Genomic DNA, 17,655 nt, shown 5'->3' on the forward strand with positions numbered 1-17,655 from the left:
TGTTTTGTGTTTGCATGAATGACTCTGTGCACCTTCTATATATTAGTACTTCTGCTTGCGGTGAAGGTACCTGTGATGAGCTTTGATTCTTCATGTGCCTTTCTCTTTTACCACCATTATTATTATGGTGGTTGTCAGTATGTTAAAGGTACAAAACAGATTTTAATAGCAGTGTGTGTTGTTGAATTTAGTGGTTTACATTCAAATTTCTCTGTTTGTAAATTACAGTTTTATACTGTAAATTTTACAGTTTTGTTCTGTACATGTGTTTACAGTTTTTCTGTATTTTTTACAAAATGATTCTGGCAACCACAGCTGCCAGAACTATTTTGCAAAAACTACTGAATTTTGTTTTTACAGTGTAGGCTATTTCAGTGTTCCCGTAAACATAATCTGTTCTGTCTTAAGTGAACGCTTGTTGAACTGATGGGGGAAAACATCTGATGTGTAAATTTATATGATTCGTGCATTACAGTAGGCCGTCTGTCTCAATGTTATCTATCAATAAAAGAAAAGAGGGATCAGTCGCTGCACTTCATTGAACTGCTTTTGTAGTTTTAATAATCAATTTATTTGTAATGAACACACTGAAGTGATTTTTACATTTGTTTTTCGTAGGCTATATGAATACTTTTGTTTAGATTTAAAACGATAAAGGTAATGCATTATTTGTTTCTTTCTAGGCTACTGTTTTTTTTGCATCTGTTCTTATTTATAATATTTATAATCTAATTTATAATTGATAAAAAACAGCTATATTGTGATTATTAATATAGTAGCCTAATTATTAATAAGAAAAGAACTGGAGGAAAACTTTAATATTTCTCATAATCAACCTTGCTGACTCTATATCGACTTTAAACGGGTGTAGTCATCATTTTTTTGTCCGATGCATAATTTTGAAGGTCTTTTAATGGAGAATGTGAAAATAAAAATAAAAACTCATTTTGCAAATTTGCTCGACTCGTTTTGTCAGCACAGGTCACATTATTCTCGGCAGGAAGCACGAGTGGAGGCGCTAAATGACGGGATGTTTCGGATGGTATGGCAAGTGTAAACACATGAACCGGATATGGGTCACAATTGAAAGAACGTGTAAATGGACAGCCAAAAAAATTTGATATATACAGGCATCAAATTGGAATTGAGCATCATGACCTGCAGTGCAAACGAGGCCTTAGAGAGGCAGAGTCTCTCAGAAGATGGCCAGAGGCTCCCCAATCTGTGAAAGAGTGCGTAAAATGATTGTGGAATACTTTAAAAACAACGTTCCTCAAAGTTAAATTGCAAAGGCTTTACAAATCTCATCATCTACAGTGCATAACATCATCAAAAGATTAAGAGAAACTGGAGAAATCGCTATGCATAAGGGACAAGGCCGAAGACCTTTGTTGGATGCACGTGGTCTTCGGGCCCTCAGACGACACTGACGTCTCCATCAGCATCCATCCATCGGCATGATTCTGTCATTGACATAACTAAATGGGCCCAGGACGTTAAAATGTTAATCTCAATTCAAATCAACCTTTTAATCTCCATACAGCAGCTTTTGGATTTGCCTAATTTTTGAAGTTTGCATCATTGATTTGAAAAGCACTATAATAATAAAGGTGTTTTGACTTGAACCTGATCATTATATCATTATCACATTAAGCAATATCCACTAGACAGCAAATATCACACTGATTGATATGTTATGATTCTTAAAAATGAATTATTTTTAACCTTGACGAATAAATTCAGAAACATTATTAATAATGATACACTGACATGTATTCAAGGGGTAAGAAAATGTTATAAGTTATACATTACGTGCCATGTGAATGTCTTAGATGTGTGTGGTTTTTAATACACATTGAAAGAAATTACTACACAAATGTTTTTATTCATTTATTTATTACTTGAATTATAGCATCCTTAAAATAAATAAATATAATTAACAATTTCTAACATTTTTGTAGATTTAATTTTTATTCCAGATATACTACTACTATCAATTGTCTACTAATATCTTACCAATATCTAAGTATTGTCTGTTTTTTGTTTGCACTAATATCTACTAATATCTAAGATGTCTACCACTATCAGTTATCTCCTAATATCTATTAATACATTACTTATATCTAAGATCTACTACTACTATCTATTATCTTATCTTAATAATATCTAAGATGTCTACTACTATCAATTATCTGATAATACATACTAATATCTAAGTTGTCTAAGGATTGTCCATTTTTTGTTTGCAGAGGACTGGAGAAAGCCGTGGAGCTTTGAGGCGAGGGGTTTTCTTTCTTCAATGGAGGAGGACGGAGATTTTTTTTTAGGACTGGAGAAGGCCGTGGAGGAGCTCGGGGGTGAATTATTCCACAAAGTGAGCGTATAAATCCTCCTTCGTCTTGTTAGTTTCCACTGGTTCCTCTCTCTTTCTTATCTTCTTTGGGGGCTGGCTACGTGGCATCAGCTTTTTTCCAGTCTGCAATAAAGACGTGATAACTTAGCATCACACTACAATATTTGATAAGCAAGACAAAAGTATTGGATATGTATTGCTGGTTCTGTGCGCAACTTACCAGTTTCACTAAATGAGAAAGCGCTCTCTCCTGTCTTCTCTGCCTCCGTTCTTCTAATAAAGTGTCACGCCTAATGCGTTTCTGTTCCTGCTCCCTGTGAAAGAGAGAAAGCAAGAGTTTAGGCAATCCTGTACTGACAGCACTGCAGTTTTAAGAAAACTATAACCGCTGATGATCATCATGTTAGGTATTTCTATACCTCACCTGATTTCATAATGTTTGCAAATCCGCTTTTGTATTTTGTAGAGCCTCTCAGCTGGCATGTTTTCGATCAAATCCAGAGAGTCAGAAATCCAGTCCTCCAATTGGAGCAGTATCATCAATGGATATGCAGGGCTGTAGGCCTGCTCCCCATAGCTCTGTTGGACCTTTGCGAGCTCCTCACACAACTTTACGGTCTTTGTCGATATCTGGTGAGACAGAAACAAAATGATGAGCTCAAACGTGAAAGAAATCAACTGCACAATCTCTTATTACATTCAGATGCGTGCGAGGGTGTGGCACGTTGTGCACTTACTTTCATTCTCCTTGAGTCCTTCACATTATTTATCATCTCCACTTCTGCTTTCACTTTATTTTTTTTCTCCTGCTCTTCTTCAATGCAGAGAGCCATGCTCTGTATCTCCTCCTCCATGCGGTCTGCATTCTTTTTACTGGACAAAAGCACGCAAGAAAAACTCAGGGTCAAACTGTGTCTTCGGTTTCCTCAGAGACTATTAAGAAATCAATCCCATGGTTGGGTACAATAAACTTACAGCTTTTCCTTTTCATCCTCGTAGTAGTTGAGTACCTTGTCTTTTTCCTCATTTAGGGACATGAAATTCACATACTCCCACGTTAACTTTTCAAGGTCCTCTGGGCTTTGTTTGCTACCCTCTTCCTCACGCTCTTCACGCTCACGGTCTTCCTTTAAATGCATCTCTTCAATTTCAATTGCGTCTTGAATACGATAGATTTTTCTGTAACAGAAGGTAATGAATAATAGGATCCGAAGCAGCATCTTCACTGTTGGGATTAGCAGGAATGGAAATGCTATAATTGTGCATACTGACATGACAGTGCTTACCTTAAAAGAGCTTTTTCCTTGTCTTCTAATTTTAGCCTCTTCGAAAATGAATCCTGAGCCCTGAAAACATGACAACATGATAATAAACACCTGGCAATCAGAAGTATATAAATTGAAACTGCATTATTTACAATGACAACAAAAGCATGGCTTCAAGATTTAACAGTGATGTAGAAATAATTACTTTTGCTCGTTCTTCAAGGGATTCGAGTCACGGAAAGAGGCTTCATAATTGGCCCAGTGTTGTTTTGCTCCGAGCTCTATTTGGGACATTTCTCTTTCCTCCATAGAAGCGCGTAGGGCCCAAGTATGCAGGATCTCCAGTTTATGTATTGTATCAAGCTGAGAATGGAACAGAGAAAGAAATTAGAAGAGTACAGACGCCACACAGATGAAAAACCCCATCCACACAATTTCCAAGAGCAGTGGCTATTTCATATTACATACATAATTAAATATTCATTTGATGATAGGAATAATCAAAATTGGCTTACTTTACAGCGACCACTTTGTAAAACCTCAGCTTTGTATGCTGAGACGGGTTGAAAAACTGTCCTCCGCACACTGAGCGGCGGGAGACAGGTTTCGCTTCGGGCCCCTGTTGGACGCGTTCCTGAGGCAGGGCGTCCCTGTTGTCCCTCTCCAATGAACAACCTGACTTCTTCCCCTGTTTTGTCCTCCCTGCATCGGAGCCCAAAGATCAGAAATTGTTCTTCAGCATTGAGGCTGGATCCGTTCACCTTCTTCTGAGGCGGTGGGTGTGGACGCAATCCTGCATAACATCACATTTATTTCATGTTAGTATAGCTCTCATGAAGGAACTTGTGTTTACTTCATACTCATGCAATATGTTTTGAATTCAACTGTAGCAATGTGGTTTCAGATTGTTTGAGCAGCTCACCTCTGGCAAGGGAAGGACCATGGATGGTGGGAAGCTTGATAGCCTGCATTTGGCTGGAGATGATGTTCTGGTGAGCGCTGACACATGTTTGGGGCTTGAGCTTGCGAAAGTCATTACAGTACATTTTCAGATCTAAAAAGGCTGCAACAATCTGAAAAGTAAAACGGTATGATCTGAAATATTACACAGATCAGAAAACTCTACTACTGTTTTGTAGCCTACTTGTGGAGATCTGATTGAACAGATCTGATCAAAAGCCGACTGAAGCAAAAATCGTATACCAACACTAAAGCAACGAGTCAAAATGAGGTTTCTGTGATCAGGCCAGAAGTTCTAAAAGCCACCAGAGCAGTGATGTCACAATTAGAATGAGTTCACGCAGCAGCGCCGAATTCTTTCTGTTTTGTTTTAAAAATGTAAACAGCTTGTGTATATATGATTGCCACAGGCGGTCCAGGAGTCATTTAAACAGGTAGAGTGAACTTATAAAGAGAAACAACCAAAAAATACGCTGGTTTACGATAGTTTATAATGTATTTATGTTAAATCTCCCTTCATCATGATATTTCTCAGTGCCAAATCAATTTATAAACTGCTGCAGCACAAACCGGGCGCCCTCTGGTGGCTATTTGATGTTAACACACTATCTGATGTAGCATCACGTATGTTGCTTCAGTTAAGTATGGTTTTTATATGAAAAGGAAAATATAACACTTGAAGGATATAATTCTAAAGAATACAAGAATAAAAATGAACTACGTATTTGTTAAAACTATGAAAATGTTCTTCTACATTACATTTTCTTCTTCTAGTGTGTTTGCAACATCTGAGGTATGCTAAATAATTATTATAATATCGAAAAGAAGTCAATTGTGCATTATGCAGTAAATTCAGAAAGTAAAACCTACTTTACTTTACCTAACAAAAGTGTTCATTTTATGCAGTATCCATTAAAAAAGCTATTGGGGCATTTTATCACAATAAAGAGTGTGTTTTTACAATGGGATTCTGCCAGTAGACTAGCTACATTTAGGCTTAAAAAACTTTACTTGGTCTTTAAAAAGTCTTAAATTTTCCATCAGAAACTTTTCAGTTGTTATCTGCCTTCACTATACAATTGACACTTGCCTCAATGTCATGTGTTAAATGTAAGGCCATGTGGGTTGAATCTGTTCACAAAGGCTGTTTTTTTTTTTTTTTTTAACCAAGCAGCTATTAAAAAAACAAAATAAGACACTGGAATTTTAATTTGGATATGTTCTTCAAGTATCAAAAGAAGATCTGGTAATGCAAATTTTTAAGCCAATTAGATTTCATGTGAAACATCTTTTAAAGTAATTAGTGACCTCTTTAACTGAAGACCGATGATTTGTAAGCACACATGTGTTTGCTTGCCTTTGAGCCATTTCTGACCTTTCACCTCGACCCTAGAATAGAAGAGCTCATGACCCAGGAACAATGACCACTTCATTCATGTGCATGAGGTTTTTAGATAAAAGGTGCATTTTAAATGGACACCCTTGCATGAAAAATAAATTTCCATAAAACCCAGAGAATCCATTTAATTCTGAGAACATCAACGTGCATTTTCCTGTAAATGTAAAAATGTAAAAACAAAAGACCTTCTGAGGAAAATGTTTAGCTGTTTAGTTTTCTTCCCTGTGTCATTCCCAAAAATACTGGAAACCACCAGACTGAGACTTCTGTGTTTGTTTTTCCAGAAGAACTCATGGTGAGAGAGGCGAGTTCAGCAGAACAGCACAAGACCTCAAGGTGCGCCACATGTAGCTCTGGGGTCTGCACGCTGGAATTTAACCCACATCTGTGGATGCAATTATCGGCAAACAAGACATTGAACGCACCAACCCAAAAGTGCATCTATGATGTAATAGTTCTGGACTGAATACAAATAGAACAGAATAAAGAAGCTTTTTATTTTATTTTATTTTTTTATAATTGGCCATGCAAGATCAAACATTATATAGTGCTGTAATATTATCCTAAATAAATGTGATTTATTTTTAATAGGGGAATATACAAAGCAAAATCTTTTCTGGCAACACTATAACTTTGATATAATAAAAAAAACATAATATTGTATTCGGCCAACTGGATACAGTAATCAAACTAATACACTAGCTGCCAAAAGTGTGGACTGAATTTATGTTTCTTGTGGCCTTAAAAATGTGTCCTGTAGGATTATGCTTTAAATCTGTTTTGCAGACAAATATACATTGTGCTCACATAGGAATTTCTTTTGAAACTTTTTTTCTTTAAACAAATGGGCAGAATAGGACAAGCAGCCAAAAAGTGTTCAGCATGCGTGGAAACTCCAGCGTTGTTTAAAAAGCATCCCAGGATGCACCTCATGAAGCCGGTTGAGACAATGACTGGACTGTGCTGCAATCTACGCAAAACGTTGCTACTTTGAAGAAGCCAAAATATAATAAAAATTTCAATACATAATTATGTTGTTTTTATGACTCCACTATTATTCTAAAATGTTTAAAATAGTAAAACTATTTTTTAGGCACTTTTATAACATTTTATAAAATCAAATTTCTTCCCGTTTTCAAAGGTGTATTATTGGAATTGTAATGTTGTTCTTGTCTTTTTAATGGTCATTTTATGTTACGTTGTCAAAATGCAGAAATGTTTAAGTGATTTTCACTCTTAGATCATGTTAACGAACCCCTTCTGGTTATACTTATGAAACAGTGTTTAATGTTTGGCTCTATTTACTGACATTGATCTGTGAAGAGCCAGACTGAAGATGACGTCAGTGACGTGGTTTAAAAGCAGAAGAGACACAGACACGCTCAGAAGCTCAGATCTGTCGTCCTCCTCCCCTCACTCAGCATGCTGTGGACTCTCCTGTTCAGCTGCAGCTTTTATCTGCACGGCGCTCTGGTTTCTGCTCAAGGAGTATCCAGAGGTGAGTGGACTTCTGCACGTTTGCATTCACTGTCAGTGAAAGAGTAACGCATTTATGGTTTGCGCACTTTTTGCACAATTAACTTCTATTACTTCTCTTGAGGTCACCATAAAATGCATGCTTTTGTTATATCTTGAATATATCCAGAAAATGTTTTAATAATGAAGGACTTTTGTTTATTAAGTTTATGCATCTGCACTAGAAAGTGCTTTACAGAAAGGATACAATATACACTCAAACAGATTATTATTGGTCTAACTCACAATTAAAACTAAAACTAATTTCTAAAGTTCACTGCAAGATAGTTCCAGAGAGAATATTCATATTTATATTTTTCTGGATTGTATATACCGTCCTGTTTGCCACAATTTTATTTTTATTTGAATAATTTTTACAAAGCTCTTAGAAAGATTTAAGCTAAGAATCTTTTAACAGATACTGTTTGACGAGCAAGATTAGAACCTGTCATGTGGGCAGATTTTGGTATGATTTAAAACACTTCTGAAGAGAACATTTACGTTCTGTGCAGTTGCAGTATAAAGACCAACATTTTAAGTGGCCCACCAGGCAAGATAAATAACTGATAAACTGAGTTTATGGAAGCCTGGAAATGCATGTGGAAAACACTGATGCCGCTAATGGAAATAGCACACTTCCCTTCTGTTTTTCTGGATTGCCCTCTGGGGAGGGGAACCTCTGACAGAAGCCCCTCCTATTACATTTAGACTTTTTTTTTTTTTTAATTTGACCACAATAATTAGTGGGGAAAAGCTAAACCTGAGCCTTACTGGGACCCTAACCGCAGCTAAAAAAGAAATGTGCTCAGGTTGATTTGATAATTCTAGTGTTGCTACTCCTGTGGCTCATAAATCCAGCTTCATAAATCACAACTGCTACAGTTTATCTGCTGTCATAACAACATGTTCACCCATGAGATTAATCAAAATGAAGCATGATATTTAGATGACATGTTATGGTCATGCCTAAACACAGAAAAGGCAACAGACTTGGACTGGGCTTTGCTATTCACAAACACCCAGCATAAACAATCAAAGTGAGAGAGTTCTTGGCAAATTACTCGAATACATTTCCTGACTGATATAATGTTAGACGCTGAAAAATCATCCACAGGGCCTGCAGGAAAAGTCATTATATTTTGAGCTTAGTTTATATGCATTAATCATGAAACCGTCCTGTTGTATGTAGTTTGCAGTTTATACAGTCTTAAAGGGAAAGTTCACCCAAAAAAGAAAAAAAATAATGTTTTTCACCCTCATGTCATTCCAAATCTCTATTCTGCAAAAGAAAGAGGTTTTCCAAAAATAATAATAACTGTGAAAGTGTCATAAAAGTGCTTCATGCTGTATTCTAAGCCATTAGATGGCTGTAAACAGAATGAATCTGAATGCATTATTGCTGAAATTCTTGACTTGAAGTAAACGGTGAGGGGAACTCGGCATGTTGCTATAAATCATCTTTGTGATTCTACATTGTTGCTACAGATGGAGAGATTATCAAACAGATTAAAGGCACAAACCAGGAGCTTGCTGAAATCAAAGAACTACTGAAGCAACAGGTAAATCATCTAAAAAATGAAAGATATGAAAGAGGATGTCATTGCATGTTCTCGGGTAAAATGACTTTGTATAAAACCTCTGCTGTCCACTCACACGTAAATATATTTTCAGAATATCCCAGCCTGTTAATGACCTAAAGCACATTCGAGTTCTTATCTATTTTAACATAATACTGAACACTTTGCTTTATAGATACAGGAAATAGTTTTCCTGAAGAACACAGTTATGGAGTGTGAAGCCTGTGGTGAGGAATTCTAAGCTTATGATTGCATTATAATTGAGAATGTATCTGCTAAAAGTTGCATAATTTTCCTCTCATGTCCTGCTGTAGGCATGAGACCAGCAGATCCAATAGAGCCGTCATGTGTTCCCAACCCCTGCCATCCTGGTGTGGAATGCATAATGACCCCCACTGGAGTGAAGTGTGGTCCGTGTCCAGAGGGCATGAAAGGAAATGGAACTCATTGTACAGATGTCGATGAGGTAAGTTCTGTAACGAACACGGGACACCCATAGCACATACTCAAACTTTAGTTTGATAATCCACTGTAAACATTCTACTAACTATATGCAACTATATGTAACTATTAGTCTAATGAGAGTTAATTGACATGTAGTTGCAAAGGTACTTATTGTAGAAGTGGATTATGGAAAAAGTGTAATCCAGATATATATATATCTGTGTACAGTGTGCTGTAATGCCATGTCACATGGGGGTGAGATGCATTAACACGTCACCAGGTTTTCGCTGTGGCCCCTGTCCTGCTGGGTACATGGGCCCCCAGGTGCAGGGGGTGGGACTTGCCTATGCATCTGCTAATAAACAGGTATAATTTTTAAATGGGAATCTTTTCATTCAAATACAAGCAATCAATGGATAAAATGTTTGAAATTGAATGTAAATTCTTATATGCAGGTGTGCAAAGACATTAATGAGTGTGAGAACTCAAATGGAGGCTGCGTGGAGAACTCCAACTGCATCAACACACCAGTGAGTGATGCATTATGCTCTGTCAGTCGCAGAACCGGAGCACCATCTGTTCTGATTCACAAACCAAAAAAAGGGTTCTGTTCTGACACACTCTGCCCTTATCCTTAAAACTGTGTACATAACTGTGTTAGATAACAAAAAAGGACCAATACTGCATGAAATACTGGTTACAGAATTGATATATTGGATCAACACACCATAAAATGGTCTACAACGTTTGAGAAATGGATTCATATTAGTCAGTTGGATCATCATTCTTTCCATTCTCCTTGTTTATGTGAGTCATTGTGTGTCCATGGCAGGGCTCTTTTCGCTGTGGCCACTGCAAGACTGGTTTTGCTGGGGATCAGGTGAAAGGCTGCAAACCTGAGCGAGCCTGTGGTAATGGTCAGCCCAATCCTTGCCATGCCAGTGCAGAATGCATTGTTCACCGTGATGGACAGATTGAATGTGCAGTAAGTCAGTATGTATTTCACACATGAAACTCATGGTCTACATGGTCTAACTGATATAATCTGCTTTTAGTGTGGAGTTGGATGGGCTGGGAATGGATACTTATGTGGAACGGACACTGATATTGATGGCTTCCCTGATGAAAAACTGGAATGTGTGGAAAGAAACTGTGCAAAGGTAAAACATAAAAACAAGTATAAAATGTATTGCACTAAGCATTAACTTAAAGTACTAAAACATTCTCTCAATGGTGAGATCGCAATAACACTTTTTTTCTAGGACAACTGCCTCACTGTTCCAAACTCTGGCCAAGAGGATGCAGACAAGGATAACATCGGTGATGCATGTGATGATGATGCAGATGGAGATGGGATACTAAACACAGAGGTCACAACACCACCTTAATTAAAGGCAGTGTTATAATATCACTATATATAAATTATCAAAATCATGAATGTAAAGTGCACAGGAGACTCAACTCCTTTTTCTTGTCTTCTTTATATATGTGATAAAAAAAAAAATGGTCTTATAAGGAAATCTTTGAAGGTTGCTGCCTACCTTTTGGAATAGACTTTATGTTGGGATTATGACCAATGCTGTCTAGGTAGGCAGCTCACTAAGATATAAAGAACTAGGGGTGGGCGATATAACAAAAAAACTATAAACAAAAAAACTCACTGAAGACAAGTAAACAGTCAGTGAATACATAAGAGTAAGAAACTAATTACAAACAATAGGACAAAAAAACTACAGTAGAACAAATAACTAAGAAATGCTTCATACATTGTGTAAAGTAATCAAATGAATAAAAACACATATTCTTCACTGTGTAAATTAAATGTGTTTATTCTTATTAAAGTTACAAAAGCAGTCCGAGATTTTCTGTCTTTTGTTATCTGGTTAACATTAATGACAGACAGCAGAAATATTAGACTGCTGTCACTTTAAGAGCTGCCTGGATCCAATATACTGTTACACATTTTTTCTCAGCTGTTTGCTTTCACGTAAGACCTAAATTACTGTGTTTACAAGGATGCTTGCAAAGACAGGCATTCTGACACATACAACTGTGTGTATTCAAGGCCTTGAGAGTGGCAAAATGAACTGCTCTCTGACAGTGCTCAGCATTCCAACATGCTGAGCATTGTTTTTAAACCGCAATGCTTAAAATGCGTGCAAACAATACATTTTTGTGACCATGTAGCACAGCAACGTCACATGAGCGTGTAACCGCAATAGAGGTGATTGTCCAAATCTCTACCGGTTTACAAATTTCTATCGGTATTCTGACTCATGATATTCTTACCAATTACTTCTCTGATAGGACAACTGTGTGCTCATCCCCAACATCAATCAGAAGAACATTGATCAGGATGATTATGGAGATGCTTGTGATAATTGCCGTCTGGTAAAAAACAATGACCAGAAGGACACCGATAGTGATGGTCAGGGTGATGAATGTGATGACGACATTGATGGGGATGGTAAGACTTTAGATGTTTCCTTCATTAGGGTTATATGAACATTTGCATTGGTCAAACTGAGATGTTTGTGTTTTCTTTCCAGGAATCAAAAATGATAAAGATAATTGCAAAAAGGTGCCAAACCGTGACCAGATAGATAGAGACGGTGATAATGTTGGTGATGCTTGTGACAGCTGTCCCTACATCCGCAACCCTGATCAGGTCTGATTAACACACGACGCTTTATAACTCTGAGGGTGATGGAGGTGGAATCAAACTAAGAAATTGAGGCATTACACAACCCATAATTCTCCTTCCTTCTGCCACAGATGGATGTGGATAATGACTTGATTGGCGATCCTTGTGACACCAACAAAGATAGGTATTACATCACTCCAATTGGTGATTCTCATTGGTCATACCCCATAATGAATACGTTCAATCCAATGCATTGGTTTCTATCATCAGTGATGGAGATGGGCATCAGGACTCTCGAGACAACTGTCCTGCAGTTATCAACAGCTCCCAGCTGGACACGGACAAGGATGGCATTGGAGATGAATGTGATGATGATGACGACAACGATGGCATTCCCGATCTCCTTCCACCTGGTCCGGACAACTGCCGTCTGGTTCCAAACCCACTGCAGGAGGACTTTGATGGTCAGGCTTTAATGTTTGGAAACTTAACATCAAAGTGCTTATATCAATCCCATTAGTCTTAATAAAATAATATCCTGTTCAAAATTACATCTTATGCAGTGATTTGGAATATGGAATTCTGGTGTCCCCACCAGCCTTTTTAACTAGTTTAACCAAGAAGACTTGATTGACCAGCTTGACCAACTCTTAACATGCATGGAAATTCATTCAGATCTAATTTGTTCTTTTCAGCTTGGAAACGGATCTTTAGTCATTTTCTGATCTTGTTGACTTGTCAAATCAGTAATCCGCTTCATTTTCTTGACTTTTGGTTTACAGGTGATGGGATTGGCAACGTTTGTGAGAATGACTTTGACAATGACACATTTAGTGACATCATTGATGTTTGTCCTGAGAATGCTGAGGTGACTCTCACCGACTTCAGAACCTATCAGACTGTGGTTCTGGATCCAGAAGGAGATGCGCAGATCGATCCAAACTGGGTGGTGCTCAATCAGGTCTGTTCGCTTCTTTCTGCCTCATGGAGATTTTGTACTCAGAGTATAAGTTCTCAAAGTATAAACTTTACCAAGGAATGCTCATCTTTTTCAACAGGGAAGAGAGATTGTTCAGACCATGAACAGTGATCCTGGACTGGCTGTAGGTAAAAGACTATAGCTGAGTTTCCATCCAAAGTTGTGAATTTAACGTGTGCAAAATTGAAATATTGCATAAAACAGTTGCGAATAAAGCATTGTTTCCATCCAAGAGAACAAAATCGTCACTTCCTGAAAAGTAGAATATAATAACATTGAATATAATAATTTTCATATATAATAAATTAGAGTGAGCAGGCAAAACAATAAAATGTGGTCATTTCTGTCGGAGGTGGATGCCTGCTTTTTGGGAATGCAGTCCTGTAAGACAGTTCTGGGAGGCAATTATACAGAAGTATTTTGACGACAGACTTTGCTCAGGCATTTAAGAATGACCATAACAATATTTCATATGACTGTGCAACAAAATCGGTCCACTAGTCCCATAGCACAAAGTTACATGACTTTTTTGATGCGCATGGAGGAATTTATTCGGCAAATGCACTTCCATCTCGCATTATTTGCATTAACCTTTTATCGCACAAGCCAAAAACCACTTTTTGTTTTGCGAATTAAAGGATTTGTTTTTTAATTTGGCATTTACATCACTAGGTTTTGATGTGACACTTCAAAATGTGCATTAAAACAGGGTGAAAGAAACAGCTTATGACAAGAAAAACTAAATGTTTCCTTCTGGTTTCTCTAACAGGCTACACGGCATTCAATGGTGTGGACTTTGAAGGTACGTTTCATGTGAATACCGAGACAGATGATGACTACGCAGGCTTCATCTTTGGCTATCAGGACAGCTCGAGCTTCTATGTGGTGATGTGGAAGCAAGTGGAGCAGATATATTGGCAAGCCAATCCATTCCGAGCTGTAGCTGAGCCTGGCATCCAGCTGAAGGTGTGATCTGGTTTCTTTAATTACAGAGTAACAACTTATTTAATTTATTCTGTGTAATATGGTACTTGTTTCTGTATTTTGTTGGTAGGCAGTGAAATCTGACACGGGACCTGGAGAAAACCTGCGGAATTCACTCTGGCACACAGGTGACTCGACAAACCAAGTGAAACTCTTGTGGAAAGATTCCAGAAATGTTGGCTGGAAAGACAAGACCTCCTACCGCTGGTTCCTGCAGCACAGACCCCAAGAAGGCTACATCAGGTAGAATCAGATTGGACGATGTTTTATCTGCAAATCATCCTGTCATTGTAATATTGTCCTATGCATGTTTAGGCAAAAACTCTGCATATCTTGCATACAGGGTTCGGTTCTATGAAGGTCAGAAGATGGTAGCAGACACAGGAATTATCATCGACACAACCATGAGAGGAGGCAGATTGGGAGTCTTCTGCTTCTCCCAGGAGAACATCATCTGGGCCAACCTGCGCTACAGATGCAACGGTCAGTTCTTTTAATGAAATACCTTTTGCATACATTAAAAATGGAAACAAGTGTACACTCACTCAAAGAGCTTAGTGTCAGGCCTACAAATTTTCATGTGATATCAACTCACAACATTCACAAAGTTCTACACATCCTCGGCTGCTTGTGTGTTCATTTATTTTGGCTCATTTGAAAATACACCATATGGACAAAAAGTATCGGAAGACACCGCGTAATTATTGAATTCGGGTGTTTCAATCAGACCCATTTCCACAGATGTATAAAATGAATCAGCTAGCTATGCAGTGTGTATTTACAAACATTTGTGGAAAAAAATGGGTCATTCTAAAGAGCTCTGTAAATTCAAGCTTGGTATGCCACCTTTGTTATAAGCCAGTTTATGAAATTTCACCCCTGCTAGATATTCCACAGTCAACTGTAAGTGGTATTATTGGAAAGTAGAAGCATCACACTTCTCTGTTTAGCAGTCAGATGGGTGAGTCTGGGTTTGCCCGATGCCAGGTGAATGTCACCTCCCTGACTATATTGTGCTGTCTGTAAAGTTTGGTGGCTGTTTTTTAGGGCTTGGACTAGGCTTCTTACGTCGATTGAAGGGAAATCTTGATTCTGTAGCATACTAAGACATTTCGGACAATGCTATGCCCCTGTACACAAAGCAAGGACTACAAAGATGTGGTTGGATGAGTTTGGTGTGGAAGACCTTGACTGGCCCACACAGACCCAACTGACCCTTATCAATCATGGCCTCCTAATAATCCCCATTCACTTGATTGGCTCTATGACTCTCTCTCCTCTCCACCTGTAGCTGGTGTGTGGTGAGTGCACTGGTGCCGTTGTACCGTGGCTGCTGTTGCATCATCCAAGTGGATGCTGCACACTGGTGGTGGTTTATATAGCACTTTATTGTGTATTGCTGTACACCCAAAGCACTTTACAATCACCCCCCCCCCCCCCTCATGATTGTAAAGTGCTTTGGGTGTACAGCAATACACAATAAAGCGCTATATAAATGCATCATTCATTCAACTCCACTGAACACCTTTGGGATGAACTGGAACAACACAGGCCTTCTCGTCCAACATGCTACTGGATGAATGCGCAAAAATTCCCACAGAAACTTATGGAAAGCCTTCCCAGAGGAGTGGATGCTGTTACCATTGCAACTCCATATTGAAGTCTATTGCTGCGTCTCAATACACATACTATCTGTCCTTAATAGTATTCGAAATTAGAATTAGGCCCAAATCGTAGTATGTTGAAATGAGTATGATTCCCAGATGGTCTACTACTACTGGAAATCGCATTTATATTCTGCTTTTTTGATACACATTCCAGGTCTTTTGGCATGACAGAAAGTAATAATTTCACAATCCATCTTCTTCCAGTGGTCTTGCTTTTCACGATCCAATTTCCAGTTGATTTTCTTTGAACTTTATATAGATGATAAAGAATCCTGCAGATTTTCTCTTGAAGTCTGCGCATCTGCGCCAGCTCATTTTTGTCTTTTATCTAAATTAAATATATTACGAGCATACAAAATTCACAGTCACATCTGAGGAGAGAATGAATAAATCAGCTGTACTGTATTTGTTTGTTTTTTTATGCAGATACAATCCCTGAGGACTTTGAGACATTCAGAAGCCAGCAAATCCAGCTTTTTTGAACCCGAACTCAACAGTTCTTTTTTACAAGATTAATGAATGTGAGTTGTATATTTCTGTCATGTGTGCCATATTGTATACTCCATTTTTTATACTTTGTGAACAGTAGTAGAGCTTTCCTTATAACCCCCTAATGACAGACATAAATTGATGACACTGCATTAGCACTGAAAATTTAAATATATATATATATGTATTTTAAAAACACGTACAGAAATACAGGTTACAAAATATAAATGATATAACAAGAAGGCTCTGATATATGTAGCTGAGACATCATGCACATCCATATTTAGCTTTTTTGTTTTTTTTTTTCTGAGAAAGGAAAAGGACCAGCAAAACGACAGACAAAATCAGTTCCTTCTACAATCAGTTACCACAAATAGAAGACAAAGATGACCACACCAGCACAGCGACTATAGAACTGGGCATCTGGATAGATCCAACCCAATAAAAGCTCTAGACAACCACAAATTAGATGTCCTAAGATACCGTTAACGCCAATAAAGAGCGAGAACTGTTTATGCTCACGAAATGAGAGATCACAAAGGTTCAATGCACATTCTGTAACCTAACACCCTCACGAGCGTCTTTTAATACTTATTAAACCTGCCTTAAGTGAGATGACAGCTGATGAAAGAAAAAATATATCATCTTTACAGAAAGAAATCCATGTAGATGGCACTTAGTTTAAGCTAATGCTATGATTTAAGGGGAAGGGTTGTTATACTGCTCAGCTCTATCCTATGGGTCACTATTGGTACGTTTATCAAGAAATACATCCCATCTAGTCAGCTACGTCCTTATTAGTCTTAATGGTACGGATATGGTAATCATGGTCACTAACTGCTCAGCAGTTCTATTAAGGCTTAAAGGGGAATTTACGCTAAAGGGGGTTTGCTCTTACATGAATAATCAGGACACAAATGAACGTAAGTGCTGTTAGCTAAAACTGCTCCAGTTTGGCTGCATCAACAACAGGTTATTTGTCCAATAAACACATGCAGTCTGCCCACATCTCCTAATGTTTCACAGGTTAAAGGAACAAACAGACTGAGCCCTTTTTTCGGTTTGCATTGGGAAGTCACATATATATATATATATACGCTTCCAGAATAGTTTTCCCTCTGATTTATCAGTGCAATACAGAAAACGGTTCTCAAAGAACACCTTCACGATAAACCGGGGTGGGGAAAACACATGTACAGGCTCAAACAGTCGGCATTCTCAGAAGGTAAAACAGTCCAAGTTTCATGAGCAAAGCTGCGGCTGAAGTTTCCAGAAGCAGCAGCCAGAAGATTTAGAAGAAATGCACCGAAAGCTGCCGTATCTTTGAGATTTCTGACAGGATTTCAGATGGAAACCCAAGATGCAAGGGCCGAGCAAAT

General features: G+C 38.0%; 2 protein-coding genes across 2 annotated transcripts; one reads left to right on the plus strand and one right to left on the minus strand.

Moving 5' to 3' along the window:
- Nucleotides 1-1,899: 1,899 nt before the first annotated feature.
- LOC306855329 (uncharacterized protein) lies at nt 1,900-4,875 on the minus strand. Its single transcript, XM_079393937.1, has 9 exons — nt 4,541-4,875; nt 4,134-4,411; nt 3,824-3,981; nt 3,640-3,699; nt 3,329-3,532; nt 3,091-3,226; nt 2,778-2,983; nt 2,574-2,667; nt 1,900-2,476 (listed from the first exon to the last, which is right to left on the minus strand). Exons 1-9 carry the CDS (start codon nt 4,662-4,664, stop codon nt 2,363-2,365), a joined length of 1,374 nt encoding a protein of 457 aa, XP_079250063.1. The 5' UTR covers nt 4,665-4,875; the 3' UTR covers nt 1,900-2,362.
- A 2,524-nt stretch (nt 4,876-7,399) lies between these two features.
- Nucleotides 7,400-16,269, plus strand: LOC306855346 (thrombospondin-4-like; the record flags this gene model as incomplete). Its single annotated transcript, XM_079393964.1, has 19 exons — nt 7,400-7,475; nt 8,978-9,051; nt 9,245-9,296; nt 9,384-9,535; nt 9,742-9,879; nt 9,969-10,043; nt 10,346-10,498; nt 10,569-10,673; nt 10,776-10,883; nt 11,821-11,980; nt 12,063-12,181; nt 12,289-12,341; nt 12,428-12,621; nt 12,940-13,118; nt 13,216-13,264; nt 13,906-14,102; nt 14,191-14,363; nt 14,464-14,603; nt 16,214-16,269. 19 exons carry the CDS (start codon nt 7,400-7,402, stop codon nt 16,267-16,269), a joined length of 2,253 nt encoding a protein of 750 aa, XP_079250090.1.
- Nucleotides 16,270-17,655: the final 1,386 nt, after the last annotated feature.

The sequence above is a fragment of the Barbus barbus genome (genome assembly GCF_936440315.1).
Source record: "Barbus barbus genome assembly, chromosome: 35".
NCBI classification, from domain to species: domain Eukaryota; kingdom Metazoa; phylum Chordata; class Actinopteri; order Cypriniformes; family Cyprinidae; genus Barbus; species Barbus barbus.